Below are 19,182 nucleotides of genomic sequence, written 5' to 3'. Positions count from 1 at the left end.
AACCTACATACGTCTTCGGCATTTCTATATATTTCCAACAAAACCCAGCACAGCAGCAAGAATTAGAAAGAGAAAATCCATTTAAAATCACTCTAAACACTATAAAGTACTTGGGAATCTATTTGCCAAGACAAACACAGGAATTATATGAACACAATTACAAAGTAATTTTCACACAAAGTTAGATCTATACAATTGAAAAAAAAATTAGTTGGTCATGCGTAAGCAGAGCTAATAAAATAAAAATGACAATCCTACCGAAATTAATATACTTATTCAGTGTCATACCAATCAAACTACCAAAAACATTTTATTGAAGTAGTAAAAATAATAACTAAATTCATCTGGAAGAAGAAAAGGTCAAGAATATAAAGGGGAACTAATGAAAAATAAAATGTGAAGGATGGTGACCTAGCAGTACCAGATATTAAACTCTACTATAAAGCAGTAAACCTCAAAACAATTTGGTACTGGCTAAGAAAGAAGGGTGGATCAATAGAATAGACTAGAGGTAAATGACCTCAGCAATCTAGTGTTTGATAAACTGAAAGATCCCAGCTTTTGGGATAAGAACTCACTATTTGACAAAAATTAGGGTTAGATCAATTTCTCATACCCTATACCATGATAAGATCAAAATGGGCATATGATTTAAACATAAAGAGTGATATTATAAGTAAATTAGGGGAACAAGGAATAGTTTACCTGTCAGATCTATGGAGAAGGGAAGAATTTATGACCATCAGGAGATAGAGAACATTACAAGATGTAAAATGAATAATTTTGATTATATTAAATTAAAAAGGTTTTGTACAAAACAAATGCAACCAATATTAGAAAGGAAACAACAAACTAAAAAAATTTTATAACAAATTTCTCTGATAAAGGTCTCATTTCTCAAATGTATAAAGAACTAAGCCAGATTTATAAGAATCTAAGTTATTCCTCAATTAGACAAAGGTCAAAGAGGTAGATTTTAGATGAAGAAATCAAAGCTATCAATAATCATATGAAAAAATCTTCTAAATCCCTCTTGATTAGAGAAATGCAAATTTGAAACAATTTTGAGGTATTATTTCAGATCAATCAGAATGGCCAATATGACAGTAAAGGAAAATAATATATGTTGGAGGTAATGTAGCAAATTGGGACATTAATTTATTGCTGGTATAGTTGTGAACTGATACAACCATTCTGGTGGGCAATTTGGAATTATGCCCAAAGGGCTATAAAATAATGCATGCTTTTGATCCAGTAATACCACTACTAGGAGTATATACAGAAGAGATTTAAAAAAATGGGAAAGGATCTCTTTGTACAAAAATATTTATAGCTGCTCTTTTTTTGTGGTGTCAAAGAATTGGAAACTAAAGGGATGTCTCTCAATTGGGGAATGGCTGAACAAATTGTGGTATATGATGGTGATGGAATACTAATGTGCTATAGGGAATGCTGAACAGGATGATTTCAGAAAGAAGAGGAAAGATTGATGTAAACTGATGAAGAGCGAAATGAGCAGAACCAAGAGAACATTATACATAGTAACTGAAATATTGTGGAATGGTCAAATGTGGTATATATACTTTGCTACTAATAGCAATACAATGATCCAGGACAATTCTGAGGGACTTATGGAAAAGAATGCTATCCATCTCCAAGGAAAGAACTATTGGAGTAGAAAAGCATATGAAAACATGATTTATCGTGTGTTTACTTGTGTATATGATTTGGGTTTTTGTTTTTATAAGATTATACACTCACAAAAATGAATAACAAGGAAATATATTTTGTGTGATAATATATGTGTAACTCAGAAAAATATAAAAAATTTAAATAAAAAAATTGACTTAGTTAAAAGAGAGCTGGGTGTTAAGTGTAGGAGGAGCTGGAATCAAGTCCTACCTCTGACACTCCATAGTGTTTTGACCCAGGTCAAGTCACAGAATCTCTAGGTGGTCTAGATAACTCTATAAAACTATAGGACGCAGAAAAGCTACCAAATTGCATTGACAGAGGGAGTTTTTCCTTTTTTGGAATTCCCTATACTAAGGAAATCACATGTGGCTTTGATTTCTTTATCCAAAAACTGTCTGTTCATATCTTTTGTCCATTTATCAATTGGAGGATGTCTCTTATTCTTATAAATTCTACAAAGTTCTCTATATATTTTAGATATGAGGCCTTGAGCTGAGAAACTATAAATTTTTCTTCTTCCAATTTTCTACTTTCCTTCTTATTTTGTCTACATTAGTTTTATTTGTACAGAAACTTTCAAATTTCATGTAATCAAAATTATTCCCTTTACATCTCACAATGTTCTCTGTCTCTTGTTGACTCATAAATTCCTATCTCATCCATAAAGCTGATGGGTAGTATGTTTCCATAAATAGTATTTTTTAAAGATATAACTGATGGATTTATTTAAAAATCCTAAAAACTTGTTCAATATATAAACCCTGTAGACTTCCCACCTTTAATAAAGGCTAGCTGGGGTCATTCTCTCCCCTTTCTTCATTGAAATTCTGTTTGATCTTTATCATTTTTTCACATTCACTTCCTATTTTTGGTATGTAGTTTTTTCTTCTATTTCCATTGTTATAGTTACTATGTGTATTGTATTCTTGGCTCTGCTGATTTCACTCTGCATCAATTCATTTAGATCTTTTAGTTCTCTGTATTTAGTTCTCTGTATTTCTCACATTCATCATTTCCTATATCATAAGAATATTCCATTACATCTACATACCACAATTTATTTAGCCATTCCCTAATTGATGAGCATTTACTTAGTTTCCAAATCTTTGCTAAAGCAAAAAGTGTGGCTATAAATATTTTTGGGTATATGGGGACTTTTTTCTTTTGAGTGACATCCTTGAAATATAAGCCCATCAATAGACTCTGGTTCTGAGGATATGAACATTTTAGTTGCTTAATTTTTGTTTATTCCAGATTGCTTTTTCAAAGTAGTTGTTTCATTTCACTGCTCCACTAACAATGTGTGCCTATTTGTCTTCATTCCCTCCAACATTGACTACTGTCATTTTGGGTCATCTTTCCAATTTTTAAGGTGTCAGGTGAAGCTCCAGAGTTGTTTTGATTTGCATTTCTCTTATTATTATTTAAAGCATTCTTCCTGGTGCTTGTGAACTTTTTTGAGAACTTACTGTTCTTTTTTCTCTATATTTATTTAAAAAATTTTATTTATTTATTTAATTTAGAATATTTTTCCATGGTTACATGACTCATGTTCTTTCTCTTCCCTCCTTCTTTCCCTCTCCTGTAGCCAATGAGCAATTTCACTGAGTTTTAAATATCACTGATCAAGACCCATTTCCATGTTATTAATATTTGCAATAGATTGATCATTTAGAGCAGGGGTTGGCAACGTATGGCTCTTGAGCCATATCTGGCTCTTTTGAGGGCCAGATATGGCTCTTTCTGCAGGAGCCATAAAGTCAATTTTTTTTCAGGCGCTATTACAGGAGCGCGCACTGTGAGCACTGCTCTCATGAAATTACATTTTAAAAAATGTGGCGTTTATGGCTCTCATGGCCAAAAAGGTTGCTGACCCTTGATTTAGAGTCTATATCCCATTGAACCATGTGATCAAGCAAATTTTTTTCTTCTGTGTTTCTGCTCCCACAGTTCTTCCTCTGAACATGGATAGCTTCTTTCTCATAAGTCCCTCAGAATTGTTCTGGATCATTCCATTGCTGCTAGTAGAGGAGCCCATTATGTTTGATTGTGCCACAGTGTGTCCGTCTCTGTGTACGAGGGAGAACTTGCACTTCTTTTGAGAACTGTTCACATTCTTTGTCCACTCATCTATTGGGGAAAGGCTATTAGTCTCATATATATTTATTGTTTATTTATTTTGGACAGCAATAAGTGTCACATAAAGGTATCAGAGAAGTTTGATATAGAGTTTTTTCTCCCCATTTGACCATTTCCCTTATTATCTTAGGTGCATTGATTTTGTCTATGCAGAAGTTTTTCAGTTTCATGTCATCAAAGTTGTCTATTTTATGGTGTGGTGGGCCAAGTGATGAGCAAACTACAGATGTGGCCCCCTGAAATGTTCTATCTGGCTGGCTGTGGGACATTATTCCTAATCTGACGAATACAATGAGTAGGGTACAATACAATGAAACTTCAAAAGAGTTGCCTTAGAAACAGATTGACAGATGAGCATTTCCTTTCCTTTGGTCCCTTCTTTAAAAAGTTTGCCCATCATTGGTCTAAGGTGTTGGTCTAAGCCCAATTTCTCCCAGACTGCTTCCAAAGGTAGTGACTATTTTATTTTGTTTTTTCTTTTTGTACTTATGTTCCAGTGCTTAGTATAATGACTTGTGCATGGTACAGGCTTTATAATGTTGTTGTTTATAATGTTGTAGTTTGATTGATTAGTTAGGCAGCTAAGTAGCACAGTGCTGGACCTGTTCTCAGAAAGACCCGTTCCTGAATCCTGCCTCTGATCCTTGCTAGTTGTGTGACCCTGGGCAAGTCACCAAACTCATCTTAGTCTTAGTTTCCTCATTTGTAAGATGGAGTCAGGAATAGCACCCATCTCACAGGATTATAAACAAAATAATATATTAAAACATTTTGTAAACTTTAAAAGCATTATACAAATTCTAGAAAGCTGCATGATGATGATGATGATGATGATGATGATGAATTGATGAAAATGAAAGCTCCTTGAAGCCAGTGATATTATCTGCCTGGCACATAGTAGGAGCTTAAAAGTATCTGTTAAATAAAATAAATAAAATAGAATGTAAGCACCTTGAGGGCAGAAAGTGTTCCATTTTTTCTTTTTGTCTCTACTGCCTAGCACAGTGCCTGGTACATAGGAGAATACAAAACAAATGTTGCAATATTTGCGTTGAACCATTGGATGAGAACCAGTTTGAGCTCAAGTTCTTGCTGCCATTCCATTCTCTTTGCATTTTGTGAAGTCTAATTGTTCATCTTGCTTTTCTCTTAAGCCTTAGAGTGGACGCCTACTGAGAAACGGATCCTTGTGAATACTTGTACTACATATGCCTTCAGTGTGGGACAGATCCTTCTGGTTGGATGGGCCTACATGATCCGAGAATGGCGCTGGCTGCAGTTTTCCACTTCAGCCTCATTTGGGATCATTCTTCTTTTCTCCCTGTATGTGGACAAGAGAGTAAACAAATTGTCCAATCAGTCTATCCAGTAGGAATTATTAAGCACCTACTATGTGCCAGGCATTGTGCTCAGTACTATAGAAGGTTTGAAATGGAAAGGTGAAGAGGCAGGCAAGAAGAATGTGCCATGGAGGAAGGCTGCTTTACAAAGCTCTCCTAAATCTTTCTCTTTTTTACTCATCTTCTACTGTAGGGAAATTTCTTCTGTGCATTGAAAAATGCTGGCATCAGGCCCCAAGAGGGCTGGTTGTGCCTCAAGGGCCATGAGAGTTCCACAGGGGCTTCCTGTCAGATTTCAACCATAGCAAAGACTCCTGAAATGCTATTTACTGTGCCCTAAGCCAGCCCAGCAGACCCCTCACCGCACCTACACTGAATAGCCTCTTCCCAATTGCCTGTGGTAATAATAGCTGGCATCTGTGCAGGACTGGAAGGTTTCTGAAGTGTTTTCTATATCCTGTCTCATTTGGCTCTCACAAAAACCCTGGGAGAGAGGTGCCATTTTTACCCCCATTTTGCAGATGAGGAAACAACCTAAGTGCAATTTGTGAGAGCTCATGTGATCCTCTGGGCATGGTGGTCCCATTTACAGAGGCTGTGAGGAGTGATTGGCTAGTACCCTAGGTTACCTGAACGCCTGGCAGAGCCCACATTCCCAAGACTATCCTTGGAGTCTGATTCTTAGAACCCTGAATTTTCCTGGTTTCCTCCCCATCCCCTACCAATGACCCTATGCTTTTTTTGGATCTTTGTCTCTACACATATGTATATGTACATGTTTCTTCCCCTCATAGAATGCAAACTCCTTCATGGCAGGGACTGTTGCAATTTTGTCCCAGGGATTGACACATAGTAGACCTTTTAAAATGCTTATTTACTGATTCATTAATTAAATGGAATGTCTTGGGTGACTAAAAGCTGACTTTCAAGTTCTCTGTACAGACCCAAGGTTATTTCTAGTTTTGATGAAACCATGTGGGCACATGAGTATTAGTGCCATCCAGGCCTTCCAAGAAGACCAAGGTGGCGAATGTTAGTAGATTTATTCATGCCAAAAGAAAGTTTGGCCCAGGAATGGGAGCCCTCAGGAACAAAAAGAAAATAAATTCCCTTTCTGGACCTTATTCCTGATTTTGGAACTTACCTGGTTTGGAAACACATCCTGTGGGGGAGGAAAGTACTCTCGAAATACACTCAATCACATCCCCATATTGGATATAGCTCTGGATTAGACCCATTGGTAACCAGCAATCACATTAGGGAGAAGGGTACCTTGTTATATGTGGGTCCCATCCTCAGGTTTTCCTTTCTCTCCTTGCTCTATCAGGGCCCTCCCAGAATCTGCTCGTTGGCTCATCACCCACAACAAACTCCATGTGGCTGTGAAGACCCTTCAGAAGGTGGCATGGATAAATGGCCAAAAGGAAGAAGGGAAGAAGCTCACTCCAGAAGTATGGCTAAGGGAAATCCTCACTACATCCACAACCCTGTTCCCAAGAATACAGTCTCAGAGAGATTGCTTAGGTCTTCTAGCCCAACTATTTCCAATAGTGATTGCACAAAGGTTATGAAGGTAAAATTCACACCTTGCACAGTAGGAAAGGTAAATCAGTTGTCAGGAGCAGAGATGTAGATGTATCAGGCACCAGGGATGAGTTCCTTTCTATAGTTGAGTTTTGAATTTAGTTCTGAATATTCTAGAAGCTAAGGAAGAACATGTTGGGCTATAAAGCATATCTTCTGAACAAGCCAAAATATCAGGCTATCTAGAGAGGGCAGCTAGGTGGTACAGTGGCTAGAACATTGGGCTTGGAATCAGGAAGACTTGTCCTCTGGATCAGATCTAGTCTCAGACATTTACTAGCTGTGTGATCTTGGGCAAGTCATTTTGCCCTGTTTACCCCAGTTCCTCAAAAGAAAAATGAGCTGGAGAAGTAAATGGCAAATTATTCTATGATCTCTGCCAATAAAATCCCACATGGGGTCATGAAGAGTCAGAAATGATTGAAAATGACTGAACAACAATGTCTATAGAGGTGTGAATCAACACAACCTCACATCCTCAGAAATTCAATCAGTCAGGAAACTGTGAATCCTTTTGATGAGAATTCACACCTCCAGAAGACAGGCAGGGAAAGCCAACTATTCACTCACTGAAGTTTCCTCCAAGAGGCAGGTCAAGATAATGACTTGAGCTGAAGGTGACTCCTGAGGCTAACTTTCTTCCCTGAGCTGAACTTCTTCTTGAAGCTGACTTCTTGAAATTGAACTCCTCAGTCCCAGAAATTCAGTGTTTTTTTGTCCCTTTTATAGTGGTTTATTGTCCCTTCCCCTCTTCACAAGGGCCAATCACAGCTTCCAAATTGCCCAGCACTGCCCAAGGGGCAGTGTCCGTAGGATCTACTTCTTATCTTCTGGAGAGGTGAATACTCATCAAAAAGGGTTCATGGATTCTTAACTGATTGAGGTGTTAATTCTCATTTCTTGCCTGATTGAGTTGAAAGGGTGGAGAGCTCCTCCACCTAGTGCCAAGTAGGGTATTCAGGCCTTTGTTGATTCAATTCATCAACTCCAACTAGGCAAAGAGAAAAAAGGATTCCCTTTTCACAAGTGTAAACTCAGAATAGACAAAGAGAACCAAAAATTTCCTTTCACAGTTGGGAGTTCAAGAAGGAGGTGGGTGCAGGGCAGGGAAGGAATGGTTCCTTGTAGGGGAGAAGGAGTTGACAGTGGCTCTACGACAACTGCTGCTATGACTGCCCCAATCTCAGCTATTGGTATACAAATTGTCTCCTTCCATTCTCAATTTTTCCAAATGGTGGGACCTAATATATTCAGACTATCTATCTCTTTGGAGTTATTTATGGTGTCATATGTTTGTCTGACCCTAATTTGGCTCACATTATTTCTCAGATGTCCTGGCAACTTTTTCCAACCAGGGAGTCCTTACTCCTATATCAACAAGCATTTATTCAGTGTCTACTACATGCCATGCACTGTGCTAAGCATTGGGAATGCCAAATTCCCAATGCTTAGCACAGTGGGAAAGACCAAAAGTAAATAGCCTCAGGCCTTGAGGTGCTTACATTTTCCTGGTCAGAACTACCATGTTCATAGATGTGGAAAGGCCAAAAAGAAACAAAATAAATGGAAGTGGAGGATTAAAAACTGGAGCTATTAGGAAAGGTGTCTTCAGGAGGTGGCACGTAAGATGAACCTTGTAAGGAGCTTGGCATGCAAAGATGTAGAAGGACTGAATTCTTGGGAGAATTTTTCAGGTGAATTCTTTTGGAAGGGATGCCATGGGATGCCATATAACATAGAGACTGATGTTCTCAATGATAGGTCTGCAAAAGACAAAACATTCTTTAAGTGGAAAGTTATTTCTTTCTCTCTGTCATTGGGTCTCAGAGGACTTCAGTTCAAACTTCATCTTTGATGTTCACCACCTTTGTGACATTAGACAAGTAATTTAAGCTCTGGGTTCCTCAGTTTTCTACCTATGGAAAATAAGAGTATTGGGCTAGATAGCCTCTGTGATCTCTTTTAGTTCTAGATCCATGTTCCTCTGTTCTGTGGCACTGTCAATGGCATTATGGGTGGGTCAGATGATAGGATAGGCTAATGACAGCATACTATAGATACACTTTGAGATGGCCTGATGATTACATGCTGAGCTTGGCTTTTGGACAGGTACCATGGTTCCCCAGCATGGCAATAGCTCAGAAAAACTGATATAAGGCCAAAGGTTCCCTCATTCCCTTTCCCCAAGACCTTAACTGCAAATCCTTAAGCCAACTTCTCTGTCCTTTGCTTTCCTTCTTGACCAGGAGATAATGTCCCACATTCAGGAGGACCTGGAAACTGTGAAATCAAACTCTCACTTTAGAACCCTTTTCCGTACTCCAGGAATATGCAAGATCACCTTATGTATCATGCCTGGCTGGTGAGTGAGCTTCATTTTTAGCCAGCTGATTTGACCTAGAACATCCAAAAATTCATCAAGAGTCAGATAGACTCACTCCAGCTTAGGTTCTGAGAATACTATCATCCTGAATCTAGGTGGATTTGAGAGACCGGGGCTTGGGAATTTCATAAAGTGAGACATATGAGTTGGTGGGGCTGCTGGGATTGTTATTTGAAATAGAATAAGAACAAGAATATTTCCTTTTTTAGGGCAAAAGAGGAATTTCATTGGACAGAAATGAAAAATGAAGCATTCCTGTAATAAATGGTTCTATTTCCAGGTTTGCTATTGGATTCTCCTTATATGGACTGATTTTGGACCTGCAGAAATTTGGACTCAGCATTTACTTGGTCCAATTACTATTTGCACTTATAGATTTCCCAGCAAGGCTGCTAGTGGCTATTAGCATGTCCTATCTGGGACGCCGCTTCACTTTAATCTTCTGTGCAGTTTTCTCCGGATCCATGATCATCATTGGCATATTTGTGCCAGAGGGTGAGAAACTTTTCAGTAATATATTACAATATTTAGAAAGTGTCTAAAATGAGCAAATGATGTGATTATGTTGTGCTATTGATCAGCAAAGATGAACTAAGAGATAATGAAACCATTCTCTACCAGAGATCTGAATGTGGGATAGGCTTGATAAGAGGATGGCCAAGCAAATAGTGCCACAGAATTGTAGTAGAATAGTACTTTGCTGAAAAAAAGAAAAATTATGAAGAATACATGAGTTTATACAGAATGAATTATGATGAATAAGAAAATGACATAGACAACAAAAATGATTGTAACAACAACAACATGAATGCTATGTGCTTATAATGATCAAACTTCATGAAGAAGAGGAAAAAATGGCTCTCCCTCTCTTCTCTGCTAGGCTGAGGGATTATGGGTATGCAATACTGCATATGTTGTCCACTTCAGTTGACAATTTTGCTACATTTGCTACATCCTCTTTTTTGTTTTTTGGTTAAAAGAAATGGTTCTCTGGGTAGAGGAGGGAAGAGGGTTGTATTTGGCAATGACTAGCAGGTGAAAACCAAAACTATCAGTGAAGGAAGTGGACCTAAATCTGACATGGCTCAATAACCCCACGTGTTATTCCATGTTATTGGCCCACTCCTACCTTTCTTCTGTCTGCTCTGTCATGCATCTAGATGAGAAAGATGTCTAAAGGAATGCTTGCCTCTAGCTGTCTTGTATATCACACAAGCAGAGACACTGGCTGTAAGCCTTTGGAAGAAGGTCCAGGAAGACAGTCGATTCATTAATTGAATGTACAATGACTACTGAGGGCTGTATGTGAAACCGCTCTCTAAATAAAGTAGGATCTAAAAATAAAAATAGCAGTGAAAAATAAGAGCCAGGCCTAGAGATAGGAGATCCTGGATTCAAATCTGGCCCAGACGCTTCCTGGCTCTGTGACTTTGAACAAGTCACTTAATTCCTATTGCCTAGCCTTTACCATTCTTCTGCATTGGAACCAATACTTGGAAGATAAAGGTTTCCAAAAAAAGTGAATTGAGAGGAGTCATAGGAACTTGTCATGGCTTGAAAAAATTTCATGTCTCAATGCAAATGAGTGAGGTTCCAAATGAAAACCAGAGAGACAGGCCCACCTGTTGAGCTTGAATAAATTGCTGATTTCCCCATTGTTTGTCCTCAGATTTGGCTGCTCTTAGGATGACACTTACTGGGCTTGGAAAAGGATCCTTGGCAGGTGTCATTTCATGTCTTTTCCTCTACACAATGGAACTCTACCCAACTGAAATCAGGTATGAATTTTGGAGAAATGTGACCAGATCCTCAGTGGGTGCTAAGGCAGAAGAGTAATAAAGGTTAGGCAATTGAAGTTGTGATTTGCCCAGGAACACAAAGCTAGGAAGTGTCCAAGGTCAAATTTGAACTCAGAATCTTTAGTCTCCAGGTCTGGTTCTCTAGCCACTGGAACGTCGGGCTGCCCCATCCCCTTTACTAACAGTATTATTCAGTCATTCACAAGTTTTGCCATATCTCAACGTCCACTGAAACTAATTCCTCTAGACTTTATTACCTCACTCACCAGTGCAGCCAGCTGTCCTTTCACATCTCTTGTGCCAAATGCATTATTCCACCAAATACTTCTCCCCACTGTCTGCTCTTTCCTCTCATTGAGGTCAATAAATTCATGTTCTTCTTCCCTGATCACCATGATAAAAGAGAACAACCCAGAGTACCACAACACAAAGTTGTCTTCATAATAACGTCAGTGGGAAAAACCCTGGCTCTGGAATGAAGGGACCTGGGTTCAAATCCTGACTGCCTCTGATGCCAGCTATATTTGTGACACTGAGCCAGTCATGTCTCTGAGATGCACTTTCCTTTTCTGTACAATAAGAGGAATCTTGGCCTAGATGGCATTAGGACTCTGAAAGGTAGATTCATGATTTTGCGACTTGTTTTGTTAACAAAGATATCATAACCTGCCTGTGCTAGATTCATGAACACAGGCCTAAACCTTCGTAGGTTCCCGAGGATACAGAGTTCTTCAGGAAGTGGAGCCCAAAGGGCTTGGGGATGGGGAAGGTCACTGACTGAACAAAGATTTGGCTAAATTCCAAGGAACAATCTTTCATACCCAGTGCTGAGATAGAAGTCACTGCCTAGGGTCATCACTTTCCACAGTTCCTTACTGGATGTTAATTGAGCCCAGAGACCAAGTTCATGGGCCTGGGGTAAGAGGAGGGGAATGATGGGAATTAGGTAAACCTAATATTCCCTGAGGAATGGGAACCAAGAACTGCAGACCACGAGCTCTCCTTGAAGGGGGCCACAAGAGCACTTTGTTTTTCCCTCCCAGCGGTGGGAGAGTGTTGTAAGGCCTACAGTAGTGCCTCCACTGACCTCTTCCTATAGGGATTTTTAAGAATAGTTTCTTTTTTCTTCTTAGTAATGGAGGCCATATATTATATATGTCAATATATAATATAATAATATATTCACATATATTAAATCAGTTCAATTCAAGCTTTATTTGTTGTCCCTCTATTGTGGTTAAAAACAAAAAAGATTTTTACAGCTCTAAAGAACACATGAATATATGTATATAAGAATGTATGTGTTTACACATGCATGGGTGAGCAGACTCTATGGGAAGTTCAGATCATTTTGGTCCCAAGAACTCTGGGAAAAGGACAAGATCAAAATCTTCTGTGGGATCAGATTAATTCGGGAGATAACTTTGGGTTAAATACCTTGGAAGGTTATAGGTCAATAGGCAAGAAGTTGTCTCATCTGAAACTTGATAGAAAAACGTGAAACCCCTTATCTTGAGATTTCCCACTGGGGCAAAGTGAATTAATGCCAAACCTAGAAGAAGCAGTTTTTGGTTCTGGGATGAGTGACCTCCTCCCCTTCACCTCTCAACTGCACAAGCACACTTAAAAGGGTAAAATGTCTGAGATCTGTCCATTGGGCTTCCACCCTAACAAGGGAAAAGCACTGAGCTAGGTGCCAGGGAAGCAAGAGAAAAGAGAACAGTTCCTGCCCTCAAGTCACTTCTATTCTAACTTTTGTTCCCATTTTCTTCATTTACAGGCAGATAGGCATGAGTATTGGTAGTTTTAGTTCACGCTTTGGCTCCCTGCTGTCGCCCATTGTTTTCATCATTGGCAGCTATAGCTCTAATCTGCAGCCCCTGTTGTTTGGTATCGTTCCCATCCTTTCTGCCATTGCTGCCTCCTTCCTGATTGAGACCCATGGTTTCCCACTGCTGGAGACCATCCAAGAGACAGAGAACAGGTCAGTTCCTGATACCTTTATGTGAAACTCCACTTCAAAATAAGATGGGGAGGGTATCTTAGAGGCTCTTCTTTCCTCTGTGTTCAGAGTGTGTACCGATGCCTGGGGAAATGTTTTGGGCAGTTTCAGTTCCTAAGCTCCATAACCAAGCCCTCCTATCTCTTCTTCATATTCATTATTAAAATAAGACAAACAATATAATATATTGGATTGTGCTAAAGGGACAATTATTGGGAAGCAAAACACTTGGAGATGCCTGGGTGAATGTTTCCTAGACATACCATATATATAGTTCAGGCCAGTGACCAAATTACAATTCTCTTCTCTTTGTTTTACTTTCAGAAATACCTATCAAGTACCTACTAGGTGCAATGTAGAGTACTGGAATGATACAGACACTAGAACTGTTCAACAAAAAGGGAGATTAGAAATCTACCTGGTTCTAGACAGAAGCTAAGAATTTGGTTTCTACACTTTAGCTGAGAAAGGGTCATGCCCAGATAGTGCCCAGTGTCTGAACCCAGAACGAGAAAAGAAAGATAACAGGAAAGGACAGATTGCGGAAATGTATCCTCTAAGTTTGGAGCTGGAAGTGATGGGTAGTACAGTTGCTCTTGAGGAGTTCGTACAAGAGAGCAGAGGGACGGCTTCACAGCAGAGAATCAGACAAGTGGCAGAGCAGATCAGCCAGGTTGGCTGAGACACTGGAGCTGGTGAAGTATTAGTTAAGCACAGCCTGGATCAGGTGAGCAGAGCCGTGGAAGCACCTGTTTGACACAGGCTACATCCACAAAGGGATTTCTCTGCAGGACTCTCAGGACAAAAAAGAGGATGTGAACACTTATTCCAATTGTTGTGGGTTACCTCCAGGAATGGCCTCCTGGACAGCTATCTCTCAGCGTGTGTCCCTCCAGAAAATGAGTGCATTGTTGGCATAATGGGACCCAGGTATATGTGTGGATCATGAAGTTGTTTTTTTTTTTTAAACCTTGACTTTCCATCTTAGAATCAATATTGAGTTCTGGTTCTTAGGCAGAAGAGCAGTAAGGGCTAGTCCATAGGGGTTAAGTAACTTGCCCAGGGTCACACAGCTAAGAAATGTCTGAGGGCAGAGTTGAACTGAGGACCTCCCATCTCTAGGTCTGGCTCTCCATCCACTGATCCACCCAGTTGCCCCCAATCATGAAGTTTTTATAATTTTTGTATTTGTTTGAATATATAATTATAATGTTGTTATCATGTCTTTTGCCTTACAGTGAAATACATTGCTATGTCTTTAGTCTACGAGCATCATCAGTATATTTAGTTGGAGATATAAATCAGAATGCACTGGGAGAGCCTAAAGAGCTGAAATCATAAATAAGGGAAGTGTATTTCTGTACCACAAGCTTAGCGCTAGGACCCAAAAGTATCTGAGCTCACTTGAGTAGGGCTTGTCCTTCTCTGGGAAGTTGGCAGTGAGAGAATAGATCAGAGTGCGCAGACACAGACACAGACACACACACTGTTATAAGGGTTTTCTAATCCTTATTAATTATTGGTATTGGATGGTATTACCAATATATTGTCCTGTGTTGACAGGTTGTTGTTTTGACTGTTGGAAAAGATGGCTTCCCAAACAGTCTTAAAAATTCCAGCTCAGGCCAGGCTTATATAAACATTATTTATTGGAAGTATTTAAAAATTTGGGAAAATGGAAAGAAAAAGGAAACAAATAAGAATATATTCATCCTAAATCTAAATCTTTTAACTGTATCCCAAACCCAACTTTTAAGATTTGCAAGAATCCGCTTCTCCTTGATACAATTGAGGCTAACTTAATCTTCCTATGCTATCTAGTAACCCAATTCTAACTTTCTATCCTAAAACTAAAAAATTTGATTTCTTTTCTGCTGGTTAGATGGGAAAGACCAGCAAGTGCAAATCTTCACAGCTTTGCTCCCTTCTGCCGCCACTGGGAAAGCAGTGATATTTCACCACAATATCCCTCTTACTTGGATAACCCAGATCTTCTTAGACTTTCAACTTTTTGAACCAGAACACCCTCGGACTTCCTTCCTTGAGTCAGGATAGACTGAGAGAGTGAGTGAGTGTTTGTTGGTCTCAACTGTCCCTTTCAAGAACCTCCGAGAGATTCTTTTAATTTCCCATGATCCTCTCTTGAAAATTCTATTTTGGCTTAAAGAAATCCAGCTTTTCTCAAATTTCTATATTTATCTATTGCAACCAATCCTATTTCCTAATTAACCCTTAATTAACTCTTAATTAATTCTTTTTTTAGATTTAAATATTTTTTTTTTAGAAAAATTTTCCATGGTTACATGATTCATGTTTTTACTTTCCCCTTCACTCCCCTTCACCCCTCCCCCCATAGCCAATGAACATTTCCACTGGTTTTAACTGTGTAATCAATCAAGAATTAGTTACATATTATTTATAGTTGCATTGGTGTGGTCATTTAGAGTCTATATCCCCAATCATGTCCACATCAACCCATGTGTTCAAGCAGTTGTTTTTCTTCTGTGTTTCCACTCCTATAGTTCTTCCTCTGAATGTGGGTAGCATCTTTTCCATAAATTCCTCAGAATTGTCTTGGGTCATTGCATTGCTGCTAGTACAGAAGTCCATTACATTCGATTTTACCACAGTGTATCCATCTCTGTGTACAATGTTCTCCTGGTTCTGCTCCTTTCACTCTGCATCACTTCCTGGAGGTCATTCCAGTTCACATGGAATTCCTCCAGTTTATTATTCCTTTAAGCACAATAGTATTCCATCACCAGCATATACCACAATTTCTTCAGCCATTCCCCAATTGAAGGGTATCTCCTAGTTTTCCAGTTTTTTGCCACCACAAAAAGCGCTGCTATAAATATTTTTGTACAAGTCTTTTTATCTATGATCTCTTTGGGATACAAACCCAGCAATGGTACAAATGGCTGGATCGAATGGCAGACATTCTTTTAGAGCTCTTTGGGCATAGTTCCAAATTGCCATCCAGAATGGTTGGATCAGTTCACAACTCTACCAGCAATGCATCAATTAACTCTTAATGAACAAATATCCTATTACAAATCCTACAACATCCTATTACATGGACACACACACAGACACATACCCAAGAGACTAAATAGATATCCATATCATCTATGCAGGTGATGATTATACAGGATGTCCCCTATCTCAGTTAGTTCCCTTCTGGACTATTGTGCTCAGTTCTGGACATTTTTAGAAAGGGTATGGATAACCATCCAGAGAGGAGTGACCTGAATGGACACAGGACCTAGATTTAGCAACAAAAGGAACATCAGAGGCATCTGGACCCAGCCTCTTTTTATACAGATGAGGAAACCGAGATCTAGAGATGTAAAATTACTTGCCCAATGTCATCCACACTTGTCATTGCTAGAGGCCAGATCTTATGTCAGGTTGCCCTGTGTCCAGGTCCAGTGCTCTTGTTGGAGGAAACAGGACAAGTGTTCTTAAGTATTTACACAGAAGAGGGATTAGAATTGTTGATAGCCCGAGAGCAAAAAGCTAAAACTGCAAAGAGATAAATTTCAGAAAACCTTCCTTACTCCTGGAGCTGACCAAAAGGGAAAAGCACGTTTGTGGGGGGAAGTGGATTCTCCTTACAAGAGGTCTTCAGACAAAGTCTGGACAGCCATTTTTTTGGGTATGTTGTATGGGGGATTCTTGGGAGTAGAAATGAAGGGTGGTGGTGAGTGTGAATAGGGGAAAGACAGGAGGGCAAGTGATCCAGGGTACAGCTTATAAGGAGAGGCTATTTTTATACCCAGTTGAACAAGATTAATAAGGTAGAAAATAAAGCAAGAAGAGAGGTGAGGGATTCAGTGGAGAGAGAATATAAATACTGGTGAATATAAATACAGCTTAGGGGGACACAGGAAATAGGAAAAATAACAGAAAAGCAGGTGGGACCAACGGGGCATTTCAGAGTTTAAGATCTTACACATGAAACAATATTGGAGAGTGTTGCAGTCAAAGATGTGGCCAACATTCTAGGTAACTGAGCTTGAGTGGAGGCAGAAGTCATAGGAGTAGAGCTATCTGACAAATGGAGAATGATCTGATTGTTATGATTGTCAATTTTGAAATTTCCAAGGATGAAGGCAAGAGTGTAGGTGGATGAGGAGACTGTAAATGGTGTAGAGAACTCATTGAGATCACCCTCATGTTGGTCTGGAGGACAGTAGAGGATAACAATAAGAATGTATCGGATGGCATGACCATTGATTGATGGTTGGATATTAATTTCCAAGTAGGAGAATTTGGTAATTAAAATTCACATGGTCTTGAAGTGGCAGGGAAGAAAGGAGTATTCTAACATTTCTTCTTGACCCTATACATTGGTGGAGCTGAGAGAAAGAGTAGTCAGCTTTGAGGTTAGTTTGTTCATCTTTGTTTTGAAGAGGACCAGTGACCTCATGGGATACAGCTTTTTATTCACAACTTCAGCTCTTGAGACTTTCCCAATGCAAATCTTTATTTATAGAATCAGATAAATACATTGATGCCACTTTTAGTCTACAGACAACTATTTACTTCACTATATGGCAAAAGACATAAGATCATCATAAATACAAATTGGCACAAATACCCAAATTCTAAAATTAAATACTACTATCTCGGAAATGAGTTTCTCTCTCAGAACCTGCCCTCAGACAAGCGAATCATAAAAGCTAACTTAACTTAGCAACAAATTACTCCACATAAAAGGATAATATCTTTAAAGGACAGGACTTTGCACAGACATGAACTCAACTGTGTTTGTATACATCTGATTTCTAAACACTCCCAACGTCACCCCAGATAGAATGTTATCTTTCCTGAAGGAAGGGGCTCAGGAAATTTCTATCTTGTTGTTCACAGTGGTCTGAACATGGTAGGTGCTCAGTAACTTCTGGATAAACTGATTGCATTGACTTTATTTTAAGATTTTTATTTTTAAAATTTATTTCAAAATTCATCAAACTCAGCCCAGGTTTCTTTGTGGATGAAAATCTTCCTTCCTCAAATTTATAGATTCCCTTCTTCCAGCTGGGATAAGCTTTGCTTTTGATGTCTGAGTGCAAATCTGCCTTATCTCTGTGTTTCTCTTTGAACAGGGTGAAGAAGGCACAGTCTCCAAAAGCAAATGTCAGTAAAGATGAAGAAGAGAGACCAGTTTTGCTTCTCCCAGAAATTCCACCAGCTGAGCACACAGTTTAATTCTTGAGACTCCAATGTCTGGACCCAGCTTCATAATTTTTTCTTGTTGTGAACTGAAATCTATCTTTTCGGTAATGAGGTGGACTCTCTTGCTGCTGAGAGAATGATGGAACAAGGTGGCCTGCTATAATTTCCTGGCAATTCAATATGTGAAATAACATTTCACTTGTTAAACATCATACTTGAAAATGAGACCAATAAAAAAGGAAGAGAAACATAATTCCTCTCCCCAACCCCCCTTGCATGTGTGGTGATACGTAGCCTTCTGAGAACTTATTCATTTCCTTGGTACGTGCCTAGAGATACTGGCAAAATGTTCTCCATCTGGGACATTGTTTAGACTTTTTAGATTGATGCCAGCTACTGAAGCAAACAATGGTTTTCCCATTCATATTTGCCAAGCCTGGTAAGACACTCTTGTCTTCCAATTAGAAGGAAATACAAAGTTACATAAGAACCATCTTCTACAGAAAAAACAGCCTGGTGAACATTGTAGCTCGTAGGGGAATGCCTAAGATGACTTTAATTAGGGAAACCTTCTCTGCTTTAGAGAGAGCATCATTCGTCAGAGGACCTGGGTTTAAATCCTAGAAGTATTTCTTCCTACCTCTATGTTTTAGGACAGGTCATTTAATCTCTTTGGGGCTCAGTTTCTTCTTTTGTAAGATGAAGGGCTTTGACTTGATGGCCTCTAAGGTCTCTTCTCATATTTTCTTCACAGGCCTGTTCTTCTTCCCAGGTCTTGCCCACATGCTAGCATACACCAATATATCTGTTGAACACTGTAACTTCCAACAAATTGCATGAGATCTTTAATCCAGCAATGCCCTCCTTCACTCCACCTTCAGCCATATACAACCACACATTCATGGTGACACTCATGAGCTTACCATTACCCACAAGCATTCCAGTTCCTTCATCAAGTTAAGAAAAGTCAACAAGCATTTATTAAGGGCTTCCTATGTGCCAAGCATGAGGTGAAGCAACGTGGCTAAAAAGAAAGGCAAAAAAGAAAATGCTCTTAAG

At 39.1% G+C, this 19,182-nt stretch overlaps 1 protein-coding gene across 1 annotated transcript; it reads left to right on the top strand.

Annotated features, from left to right (window-relative positions):
- The first annotated feature begins 217 nt into the window (after nt 1-217).
- On the top strand, nt 218-18,156 carry LOC123252787 (solute carrier family 22 member 20-like). The gene is made up of 8 exons (XM_044682031.1): nt 218-221; nt 4,989-5,157; nt 6,502-6,625; nt 9,005-9,120; nt 9,422-9,636; nt 10,811-10,919; nt 12,721-12,924; nt 18,054-18,156. Exons 1-8 carry the CDS (start codon nt 218-220, stop codon nt 18,154-18,156), a joined length of 1,044 nt encoding a protein of 347 aa, XP_044537966.1.
- The last annotated feature ends 1,026 nt before the right edge of the window (nt 18,157-19,182 follow it).

The sequence above is a fragment of the Gracilinanus agilis genome, chromosome 6 (assembly GCF_016433145.1).
Source record: "Gracilinanus agilis isolate LMUSP501 chromosome 6, AgileGrace, whole genome shotgun sequence".
NCBI lineage: Eukaryota > Metazoa > Chordata > Mammalia > Didelphimorphia > Didelphidae > Gracilinanus > Gracilinanus agilis.
The sequence above is the reverse complement of the archived record's forward strand: the minus strand, read 5'-3'. Positions and strand labels throughout refer to the sequence as shown.

Coding starts and splice junctions, on each gene's coding strand:
- LOC123252787 (XM_044682031.1), top strand. Junction 9,637..10,810: donor TGGCATATTTGTGCCAGAGG/GTGAGAAACTTT, acceptor GTTTGTCCTCAG/ATTTGGCTGCTCTTAGGATG. Junction 12,925..18,053: donor ATCCAAGAGACAGAGAACAG/GTCAGTTCCTGA, acceptor CTCTTTGAACAG/GGTGAAGAAGGCACAGTCTC.